General features: G+C 38.1%; 1 protein-coding gene across 3 annotated transcripts in view; it reads right to left on the bottom strand.

The window, feature by feature from the left end:
* The window catches only part of cecr2 (cat eye syndrome chromosome region, candidate 2), a 52,378-nt gene extending 46,145 nt beyond the window's left edge, over window positions 1-6,233 (bottom strand). For 2 of the 3 annotated variants that reach the window (XM_015395350.1, XM_015395349.1), the window contains exon 1: window positions 5,964-6,233. In XM_015395350.1, the coding sequence (XP_015250836.1) occupies window positions 5,964-6,083 (120 nt within the window). In that variant the 5' untranslated portion in view covers window positions 6,084-6,233. The remainder of the gene's footprint in view (window positions 1-5,963) is intronic. The other variant, XM_015395351.1, reaches the window with a different exon arrangement.
* Window positions 6,234-12,325: the final 6,092 nt, after the last annotated feature.

The following is a 12,325-nucleotide window of genomic DNA, read 5'->3' on the forward strand; positions in this document are numbered from 1 at the left end:
CAAGAATAATTGTATAATAATCAACAGGAAATAAAAGCTCAAGATCCAGATCCAATCCAAAGGCTACTCTGGCTATGTTCCTGATCAGAGTACGTCTACAGAGCCGAGTGATCTAAGTGAAACAATGAAGAGCAGCTAATTAAGATGCGTAGTAAACATAGAACCATGTGCCAAACAAGCTGTCAGCAGAGCGCATACTGACAAGACCAGGACAGAGGTCCCTGGCGCTGAGGCTCATGTCTGGCAATAAGAAGCTCCCCGTGGAGGATGGAGCAACAGAAGCATGCGGTGTCTGTTGGCAGTGGGACCTCAGACATCATTTCACTGATGCAAAGACAAACAAAGAGTAACATAAAACACATAGGCAAAGGATAAGGCAAAGCAGAAATCCATGTTGACCCTGAGCGTTTACGAATCACTCACTCATGCTAAAGTTATTTTGCTTCCTCGCTTTCTTGAAAGATATCTCAAGGACGGCTTTCTCCACTTCCTCCTCTACCCATTCCCTCCCACTTGTTGGTTTTCTTCTCTGCAGTAATCCAGCTTACTGTCTGGGATGGGAGGAAAGAAGCAAACAGTGACAGTGAAGCGTTTCCTAAAGAACAATGAGCAAAGGATTGGTTAGGAAGCCAGGCCAGGGGAACCTGGGTACAGACCACTGATCACTGACCACCGTCATAGAAAGTGCAACTGTAGGGCTGCTGGACTGGATCACTGAATCTGTCTAAAATCCCATTTAGCTGCAGTTTTTATGGCCAATGAAAAGTGAAGTCCCAAAAGAGGAATTCATTCAGTGAGTTTTAGGAACTCTGTTAAGTGGAACAGCAGATCTGCCCTATGTTGGATTCCCTTTCAGTTTCATACAGGTTGGAGCATAAAATGCCCATAAACTGGAGGTTTAGGTACAATTTCTAAACCATTCAATCACTTTCCAATGAGTTAAGTTTAACAGTATAAGAGCTGCAGCCAAATCAAAAGAGCAATCCAATAGAAACTCAATGTCTGCTATTGTCTCTAGCTGTCTTTTAGTTATCCAGAAAAGATATACAAAAAGACCCAAGGCTGATCCAAGATTATATTCCACAGGAATAAAAGATCTCTCTGTTTAATCAGTGAAGGCAATAGTGGAAGTGAAACAAGAAATTAAGAGAATATAATCTCCCTTATCCACATGAAGTCTATCTCACAAAAGTACCTGGTTGTAAACATTCTGACACGGACATGTAAATTATTACCAATAAGTCATTGAGTGCTTTAAACTTGACAATTTGTGTCTTTCCTAATTTGAAAACAGACAGGAAGAGATTCATCAGCTGGTTGTTGGTGCCCATTAATGGGTGCTTCCCCCTGTGACATCAGCATCAAAGTATGTGTGTGGCGGCAGCATTTAGTGAACAGCTTAACAGAAAAGATCTAATCAGTTAGTTGGCACTTTAATTAATTGGCAAATTGCAACAAAAAAAAATCTACGCAACTAATTTTACATTTTGAACATATATAAAACAAAAACCAGAGCACATCTAATGCTTTGAGTGCATCTTAATATTCTACATGAATTACAGTTTGCATAAAGCCTTCCTCTCTGTGTAGATTTGGTTAAAACAGACCCTAGATAACCATATATCTACCACTCCTTGTTAATAAGGAATATGAGCTACAAATAATGAAACACTGCTAGATCACAAAAGTCTGTCCAAATATAAAACCTGTAAGCAGGTGTTTTAACCATTATATCTAATAAATGCTGAATCCAAGTTGTTCTCTATTCTTTATGATTTTTCCCGAATTGGTATTGGAATGATATTTAATGTCTATTTTACGGGGGATGAAAATGGGTGGAAATTATGTTGTTTTACAGCATATTATGTGAGACTTGACTGCAGCTCCACACAATGCTTATTTTTATCAGCTGGTTCTTGGTTCTCTAAACAGAGCTTTTTAAATAATCAGTCATGTTTGACTTGATTTCATGAACCAGATAATGTATATCGTTTCTTCTCATGACCTGAACTTGTGGTTGTAACAAATGAATCTGCTGCACCTTTACAAATCACAATTATGCAAATACACTACATGGGAAAGAAATTAAAAGAACAAAAAAATAATAATTATAATAATCTGCTTAATTGCTTATTGGGGATTATAGCATCATTCAAAGAGGGAACCAAAAGCTAAATGGTCTAGATAATCACAATGGATCCTGTGGAGACATGAATCCCCACACCTTCTGACTCACCAGACATTAGGGGGCAAACTGGGAAACCGTGTCTGACTAGGCTGCACTGACTGGCTTTAAAACACTTCTGGTTTACAGCAATCCCCATTAAAATCCAGAGTGGATGCGTTTCAACAAAAAAAAAAAAACAGCAAGAGGGACATGGTGCTTCCCATATTAGAAGTAGATCTTTCACTCATTTATTCTCTATTTTTAGTTAACATATAAGAAAACAATTAAATCTGGATAAATTTGAAACTCATGTTTCCTGACTGAAACAGGCCAATGCTGCTAACCAAGTCAAAATCAAACACATAGACAGCAGATTAAAGTGAACCGACTGAGGACTTTACACCTTCACAACAAAATTACAACCACTTCCTGCCAATAAACCTTTCCTTTTTCTAGACAGAGGCTAGATTGACAGCTTTAACAAACTCAGCTTTAAAAAAAACAGCTCAAAGTTAGTGTATGTGTGAAAACTGACAAAAGTTCATACTTCCTAAGTAACTTTCACAAGTAGTGTTGTATTCTTCAAAATGCTCAGCGTATAAGGCATGATGAAAGCAGAAGTAAATGACGGTCGGTTCAGAGGCCCACATTCCTCAGACTGCCCAGGCCGGCTTGTCCTGTTGCTGCTATGTGGCATTAGGCAAAACAAACATGATTGTCCTGCAGTTTTCCCTGATTTCTATGACACAACATCCTCAGTAAGCAAACAGGCTGGATCCAAATGTCCAGACTTTAGAGGTTGATGTTCAGCTGTGTGTTGGCAGAAGCACAGCAGGAAAACAAAATAAACAAGACAGTTTCCAAGAGTACATCCAGCCCTCGTGGTATCAGCAGTGTTGGAGAAAATTTTATATCTTATATTATCTTATATGATTAAAACATTTGGAAACTTTCGATATTAGCTGATAAACATTTCCCCAATTTGTATTTGAGCACACCATCTTTTACCGAACTGGCAGTTTGGTTTGGTAGATCCCTCTAAACCTGATTTCATCTGAAAGGGACTAAAGGTTAAACATGTCTTAACTTTCCAAAACATAAACCTGCGTCTGCATAAGAGGCCACTAAAACTTGTTACCCGTTCACCATTTAATTTTCTGCAGCTTTTAAACTAATATCCTCAGATCATGTTTCCATTTAAATATAAAACAAAATACCTGTTTTCCATTGGAAGAATTAAGAATGTAACTATATTGTCATTACACTGTTACAACTACAAAACAACGAAAATTAGGTAAGCTAACACTATCACTAACGATGCCTAATGTTAGAAAAAAAAAAAAGATTTATTAAATTATATTAAAACATGTTGTTGCTATTGATTTCGGTGCATCCCTATCAGTCAGTGATCATGTTTTAGAGTGATTCAGACCGACTGGAATTAATAACAAGTAGGAGCCAAAATAGTAACGGTTTCCCATAACTAATGGAAAAGCCAAGGAAGCAAGTCAACCTCCAGCAAAATGCTGCTAGTTTGTTTTAGTGGAAAAGTAACTTAATGCGACCGTGTGGCTCTCTCCAAGCATTACCTTGACATCACAGCTCAGCATTTTGTTGCTTTGTCTCATCTAGAGTTGACATCAAATACAACCTACCACAGTTCTAACTGCTGGAGTCGGGTTTATCGGTACATTCTTTAAAAATCTAAAACACCTATCATCCATACCTATTGATTTACCCAATATAAAATATAGATTAAAATGTTCAGACTGCACTATTGTAAAGTCAAAGTCTAAAAGAGCAGAGCTTGTAATCTAACATCGTTTTTTATGTTTGATGTTCACAGATGTTCACATGTTCTAAGAGGAATCAAAAAATCTGAATTGTAAAATGAGTGGATTCATTTCTAGGTATCAAACTAAGCAAAATCTTGAGTTCTGATGTGTTAAATCTATGACAATAGGTGTGATTCTCAATATCAATCAATGAGGCAGTGATGGAATAACAAATTAAGTGTGAAAAGTTTAGTGTTTTTCTACATTAGACTTAAGGACTTAGGCAACTTTTATCGTCATTTTGAAATTTCGTTTTGTACAGCTCTCATGACATTTCCATTTAAACCATCAAACCATCTATTTAAATGATTTCCCCATATTTACAATAAGAACGACATATAAAAAGGTGCAAAAAGTGTGCAGCCGGTTGTTTAAGTTGTAAAAGTAACAGACTGGAATTAGACAGAAAAATCTAAGAATTAAAAATCACACTCCTGATCACTAACCACAGAACAAGTCAAAAAAAAATATAAGTTTTAATCAAACTTCTTAAAAATAGAAACACTTATTTAAAAACATCAAACTACATCCATCTAATAAGGGACAGTCTCTTTACTATGTGGTTAGCATAGCAAATGCAACTGCTGATAATTAAATTGAGCACGGAAGAGTTATAACCTTAAACACCCCTGCATCTAATTAAGATGCCGTAGCATCAATCTTCTACATCAATCTGAAGGTTTCCTCGAAATCCATCTGAGGGTTGAAGCCACACGTGTGATTCGCTTGGTGAGGCAGATTAACAAACAGATTGTGCACAGTGGGCTGCTGCAGTGCACTGATGTTAAAATGCATCATCCTTAACCTACAAAAGAATCTGCAAAGTTACAAATAAAGGCGCTCTGGGACCAAGACTTCACAAGTTGTGATAGCAAAGGACTGGAATATTTGGTCTCATATAAAGGAGTAAAAAGTAACATTAAAAACACCTTAAACTTTCATGGAAACTAGGCGCAATGTGATCCCCCATCTGGCCCACACTTCGTTTAACAACAAAGCCACTGCCTACGTGTTTCCCTGCTTGAAGGGGGGGTGGGGATTGCTGAGTGATGGAGGCTGTTGATGGGTGATGTTGACCTCACCAATTTCTTTCAAAAATGCAATCAATCCCGAATGGACAGAGCAAACGATCTCCATTGACCTTCCACGGAGGCATGATGATACTGTACTGTTAACTGAGAGGGGATTCGGTGAACAAGAGGAGGGAGGGGTTGAAAAAGTTAAATTATGAACGCATAATGTGATAAATTCACCTTTTTCCTGACAAAGAAGGGGAGCACGTGCAGGACGTTCCCATGGAAACCGAAAGTATTCGACTTGTGCCGTTTCACAAACGTTAAAGGACAACAACATGGGAGCTGGAGCGAGCAAACAATGCCTGAAAACAGCATCTGCGTCCCTATAGCTACCCGAGCCAGATGGCTGGGGAGACAATAAACTCCAAACCTCACACCGTGAACTTAACTTCAGCTGAGAAAACAAGGGTTAAAAGTGGAACAAGTGAATTTAATGCCAAGCTCAAATAAACTAATAAGTTAAACTAAAAGAAACTTGAGTATTTCAAGGGGAAAGGGTGTAACACAGAGGTGTATTAAGTAGTTTACACGGCCAAACCGGAGATAACAAAAACAAACTGGTGGCAAATGTTTAAGAAGGACGTAAAAGTAGCTTCTTCCTCACTGGAACATGACAGTAAATATGTTACAAGAGAAACGTAAACACTTAGCAGCTTTCAGCAACTGGGAGTTAGCCCCAGCTAACCGCACTGCAGCTCATTAGCTAACGTGATTGCCGTTAACGTCTGAGAAGTTCAGAGAACAGTCCATAAGCTGGTTAATCGGGGCGCTCGTGCCAAATGCGACCGAGCGATCACGTAAGCAAAAGTGCTGACACAAACAACTCCTAATTTCCGTATTAAAGGACATTCGTGTGGCTGCAAGCCGACGTAAACAAACAGTTACCTCTATTTCAAAGTCTGGGAGCCGAAACGCCGTCCTGAAGAGCGAGCAGAAGTGGGCTATGGCGGGGACTTCCCACCAGGACTGGACCTCTTCCACAGAAACGGAACATCCCTGTGACATTTTGGGACAGGTCAAAGTATATAACGCTCCTTCCTCACATAGGAAAGTTGTCTCTTCAGTGCCTCAGAACCCCTCCGGAACATTACAAACAAGAGGAAAGTTGTCGCTCCCTTCCTGGTGGAGCGGTTGCCATTGCGACCAGCGTAGCGCTACAATCTGTTTCAATCAGTGTCTCACCGGAGCAGCGCAGATGGGAAGGGCGCTACCAACGGAACCACCAAGGGGGGGACCAACGAGTCCAACCACTTCAATACACAGATTATAAAGATATGAAAGTTCCAAAATGTCAGGGATATGTATTAACTTGACATCTAACACTTATCTGAAAGCTTTTAAAAAAAATTGGAATCCCCTTTTCTACGTAGGATAAATATTGAAAAAATTATCGGCCCCCACCAATCACATGATGTGCTCCCTGTTTAAAGGGAATGATAGTAAAATACCGAATTACGAAGGAAGTTTAAAGTTACGTAATATATGACCGGCAAAACAATATATTTTTTTCAGATTTAGCTTTGAACGCATCGATTAAAATAGTTAATATACAAAACAACAGACTTGGATTAGAGCTTTTTTTTTTTTTTTTTTTACACATTTTATATTATAATGTGACTTTCTGTTGCTTGGTTTTCACCTGTTTTTATTTTTATTTCGTTATGTCAGTCCAATAGCTATTATGTAAAAGTAAACACTTGTAAACAGAAAAAAAGTGTTCAGTTAAAGTCAGTTGACACAGGGGCTCCCCCTACTGTAATCAGTAAATATTGCATCCTATGAGATGGTGACGTTCTTTCTTTCCAACATACATGTGCTAAATATGTTCGAATTAACATGCATGCAAATTTAGCGATTACAATTTTGGTATGGTTAATATTCTTCAACTTAAAGGTACTTTAAGTGTGAGTGTGAAAAACGCACCATATGTTCTATAAGCTATAAATCTATCATGATTACTTTTTGACATTCAGTTTTTCTAAGTTTAAACATATCATTCATTGCACTGAATCCAGTTATCCTGAATGAGTTAAGAGTGTTTAACCAGGATGTTTCTACAATCTCCTACGCCCTGGATGGGGAAGCAAAGAGGCAAAGAACAACGATGAATGCAAACAAACTCTTACTTAAGGGCAATTACTGATTCAACTCAAGCTTTTTGGCCTGTGAGAGTAAGCTGGGGCCACATTGAGAGCATATACCTCCATGCAGAAAGACTCCAAACCAGAATTCTAAACAAGGATCCTCATCCTCCAAGGCAATAGCACTGATCATTACACCAACAAGCATCCCCTATATTTAAACATGTTCTTCTAAAGAAAATATCAGGGCTTGGCAAAAATCTTCCAAAACCTTGTCGGAAAAAGTGATGATCTCTGATGAAACCAACTGAACATTACTAAAAGAAAACTATATTTGCAGTCGTGCATTGTGCTGCAGTATTAACTTTTAGAGTTGCTTTTAATGAAATGGGCCTTGTTTTTGTATTAGGAGTGGATAACATTATGAATAGATTCAAACATGGGTACCAGTCAGTTTTGACCCAAATCCTGAAGCTGCAGCTGAAGATTTTTATGGGGGGTCAGCATGCACCCAAATCAATAACGGAACCCCAGGAGGTTAAAATAAACCAAGTAACCATACTTTTAAACTTATAGAGCCAGTTATTGAGTTATTTTCCTTACCTTCCAAAAGTTCAGAGTTAGTGCAAATCTGAATATTCTGGCTTTTTTCAAATTCCCAACCTTAATGAAGGAAATTCTGGTCAGTTTTCCTAAGCTTTATAACAGGGGTTAATACATGTTATACTTTCGAACAAACACATCCTGGAAAAGCAGCAATAAAAGATTAAAAATGTTTACAAATAACAGAGAAATGCAAAAGATGATTATATATTATCCCACAAATTAAAAATAATATTGACCCAGATACCAACACACAGAAAGCACCAAAAGCTATTGAGCAAAATACATTAATTTGGGGGGTCTTTAAGTCCTTTTACCAGACCTTAGCAAAGTTTTGGTTTGGTTCCTCCCTTGCGCCACTAGGTGGCAGTAGTTAGTCATATAAGGGCTGCCCAGTCGTCACTGCTCTTTCATATTCTCCTATAATAAAGGTTGACTCTAACATAAAAAAAACACGTAAACTTCATTTGTGAAAAAGGGCCCTTTTTGCTGTATGTTTGCTTTATTTTTTCATGACAGAATACACAGGTGGCAGATATAATCAGAGCCTCAAAGTGTCATTATATGTTTCCATATCCTTAACTTTGTCAGTTATCCGGATGCACTGATTCTTTATGATTTAGATTCGTTTCTATTATGTTTTCTTTGCATATTACATGCCTTCATCAAAGCTAATTGTTTTCTTTTTTTTTGTTGTTCTGATTTTTTTTTACAAATTAAACTTATTGCATAACGTGTTTTTTAATAAATAAATTTATAAGACCTGTGCCAGTAGATGAGTAGACATAGGTTTAACTAAAACAACATTGCAATCAAGTCATACTAGCAATTAAATGCTGTATTTGACTATTGCTGTATTAAGACACTCTAGTGCACTAGAAAAATGTGAAAATCCTTTCATCCAGGTCACATTTGCTCTTCACTAGTCTTCTTGGCTTGACCCAGAAAATGACTTTCAGAAGAAGATCTAGACTATTTCTTAGTTTTTATAACCCAGAGGGGGAAATTGGTTTGGCTCATTGGCAAAACAGGATATAACCACAAAACAGGCGTAAATCAGAAGCAACCAGACATTCACTCAGTTCTTCTGAAGACATTTTGACACATTTCCAAGTGTCTTTATCAATGCCATCAGCTCATACCAGAGCAATCTGTAGTTGGAGTGCTGACGTTTTTAAACAACACTGAGGTCCATCGCCTAAGCACATTGCAAGTCAGATGCAAATCACAGACCCAGGAGTATTTGCACAGAATTTGCACAGAAACAAACTACAATAGTCAGGTCTGCAGAGACAATCTTCTGCGCAGGCCTTCACTCCATCCAGGACTCGTTCAGGTCAGTGGTCTAGAAAAGGGAAGCGGACATCTCTGCAGTCCCCACACATCCTGGACACAGATCAGCACTACTGAAGGGCTATTTAAAAAAAAAAAAAAAAAAAAGCAGCCCCCATAAGGACAGTTCTTCCTCCAGGCTGTTTCTCTTATGGACACTGAACAGTCAGCGTACTCAGATCCATACCATCATTATTGACACCTGTTCGTCCTTATCATCTGTAAAAAAACATATAAACAAAAGCTTATATATACAGATTTAGAAAAATAAAATATTTGTATTAACGGTAAAATTTAATATGAATGAATTAATTAATCTATAACTTTTTATCAGACAATAAATTAAAATTACAAATGTAATACATACAAGCATCATGTATAATAAATTGTTATTACATTATGTGTGTAATTAAGTGGTTATAGTCCTTAATACCAACAAACTTCCAGATTCTAACTTAGTCCTCAACTACAATCACTGCAAAGATATTCATGCACCCATCTACAGTGAATAAATGCACCTGTTGATTTTTTTTTCCTTCTTCCATCTCATCTTTTTTTAAGAAAACCCTTTTGAGCTTTATAATAAACAGTCTCATTGGACATTGTTTTAATTCAACACTGAGTTTGTTCAATACTTTAACATCATGTACTGAAACAAACATTTTGTTTGATGTTTTTTTTTAACATATAAGACTTCAGGAATTCAGATTATCCCAGTAATCACCCCCCCCCCCCCAAAAAAAGAAAATTTTTGTATTCTGCCTGATAGCAGTTTATTTCTAGCTTTATACATTAGTTATGAGATTTGAAATTCTACCAGATCAGAGGATTTAAGCAAGCAGGAATGAATACACAATGGATTAGTGTGGTCATGAGAGCCAGCTTTATGAACTTTTCTGATGGTTAGTTTCTGCAGCATGCATAGCGGCTTCAGTAATGTCCTGTAGGTATTATCCCAGACTTCTACAATATAGCTCAGGTTTGGTAAAATCAGCGAACAGTAAAGAATGTATGATGATTTATAATTCAGAACTGTTCTCATTCCACCTCTACTCCATCTATATTTCCTTTATACTTTATACTTTACAAATAACATAAGATATGTTTTCTCTAAAATCTAGGACCAATTGTTTTTTGGAAACCAGTTTTTTTATTATTAACCTCTGGCGTAATATAATATATTTACATTTAAAATGTTTAAACATTTAAATACTTAAAAAGAGAATAGAGAAGCACCCTATAGTGGTTGGATTCTCTAATGCATACAGTGAGGAAAATAATTATTTGAACACCCTACTATTTTGCAAGTTCTCCCTCTTAGAAATCATGGAGGGGTCTGAGATTGTCAGCATAGATGCATGTCCACTGTGAGAGACATAATCTAAAAAACAATCAAGAAATCACAATATATGATTTTATAGCTAGTTATTTGTAAGATGCAGCTGCAAATAAGTATTCGAACACCTGTCTATCAGCTACAATTCTGACCCTTAAAGACCTGTTAGTCTGCCTTCAGGATATCCACCTCCACTCCATTTATAATCCTAAATTAGATGCACCTGTTTGAGGTCGTTAGCTGCATAAAGGCACCTGTTCACTCCATATAATCAGTAAAAATCCAACTACTAATATGGCTAAGCCCAAAGAGCTGTCCAAAGACACTAGAGACAAAATTGTACACCTCCACAAGCAAAGAGCTACAGGGAAATTGCCAAGCAGCTCAGTGAAAAAAGGTCCACTCTCGGAGCAATCATTAGAAAATGGAAGAAGCTAAACATGAATGTCAATCTTCCTCGGACTCAGGCTCCATGCAAGATCTCACCTCGTTAGGCCTCAATGATCCTAAGAAAGGTGAGAAATCATCCCAGAACCACATGGGAGGAGCTGGTCAATGACCTGAAAAGAGCTTGGACCACCGTTACCAAGGTTACTGTTGGTAATACACCTAGACTTCATGGTTTGAAACCATGCATGGCACTGAAGGTTCCCCTGCTTAAACCAGCACATGTCAAGGCCCATCTTAAGTTTGCCAATGACCATTTGGATGATCCGGAGTCAAGGGAGAAAGTCATGTGGTCAGATGAGACCAAAATAGAACTTTTTGGTCAAAATTCCATTAACCATGTTTGAAGACGGAAGAAAGCTGAGTAGCATCCCAATAACACCGTCCCTACTGTGAAGCATGGGGGTAGTAGCATCATGCTTTGGGGTTGTTTTTCTGCACATGGGACAGAGAGACTGCACTGTATTAAGGAGAGGATGACCAGGGCCATGTGAAGATGGGTTGAGGTTGAGTCGATAGCCAAGGAGTAAGAAGCATATCAAGGTTCTGGTGTGGCCTAGCCAGTCTCTAGACCTAAACCAAAAAGAGAATCTTCGGAGGGAGCTCAAACTCAATGATTCTCAGTGACAGCCCAGAAACCTGACTGATCTAAGGAAGATCTGTGTGGAAGAGTGGGACAAAATCCCTCCTGCAGCGTGTGCAAACCTGGTAAAAAAAACTAGCAAACCTCTGTAATTTCAAACAAAGGCTTCTGTAACAAATATTGACATTTATCTTCTCAGGTGTTCAAATACTATTTGCAGCTGTATCATACAAATAAAAAGTTTAAAAAAATCATGCATTGTGATTTCTGGATCTCAAAGTGGACATGCACCTACAATTACAATTGATTTCTGAGCAGGAGCACTGGCAAAATAGCAGGGTGTTCCAATACTTATTTTCCTCACCCTAACTATGTGGAGCAGGAGGCAAGAGTCCACGTTACAAAGGTCCAGTGCAGAGGTTGTCCAGAGGTATCACCAGTGATAATTTATTGAGAGATGTCTTCCGTTGGTTCTGGTCCATTGGGCTTAATCAGCTCCAAATTGGAGTTCAGCCATCTTCTGGGGCATTTTAGAGCGCTTCATGCTTCCTTCTGCAGTCAAGTTGTGTGGAGATAATGATTCAATTATCCATTAGGACTTGGTACCACCCCACGCTGATAAAGAAACCAATATTTGCTTTAATCCTCATGGTTACGCCAGCAAACTGGTCTTATCTAAGGCCCCATGATGGACTATTGTCAAGAGGAAGATTGGAGATGAGAAAAAGGCTTAAGGACTCCAATAAAACAGCCCTGGCTTCCTGAAGACCTCAGCACAACCACATGCTGAACCTTCAAGCAGCAGCCCAAGCGCAGTCCTTTATTTTATTGCTGTAGTCGTTAGTCTTTCTAGTAACTGAATTTT

This window comes from Cyprinodon variegatus, unplaced genomic scaffold (assembly GCF_000732505.1).
Source record: "Cyprinodon variegatus isolate N-32 unplaced genomic scaffold, C_variegatus-1.0 Scaffold737, whole genome shotgun sequence".
NCBI classification, from domain to species: Eukaryota; Metazoa; Chordata; class Actinopteri; order Cyprinodontiformes; family Cyprinodontidae; genus Cyprinodon; species Cyprinodon variegatus.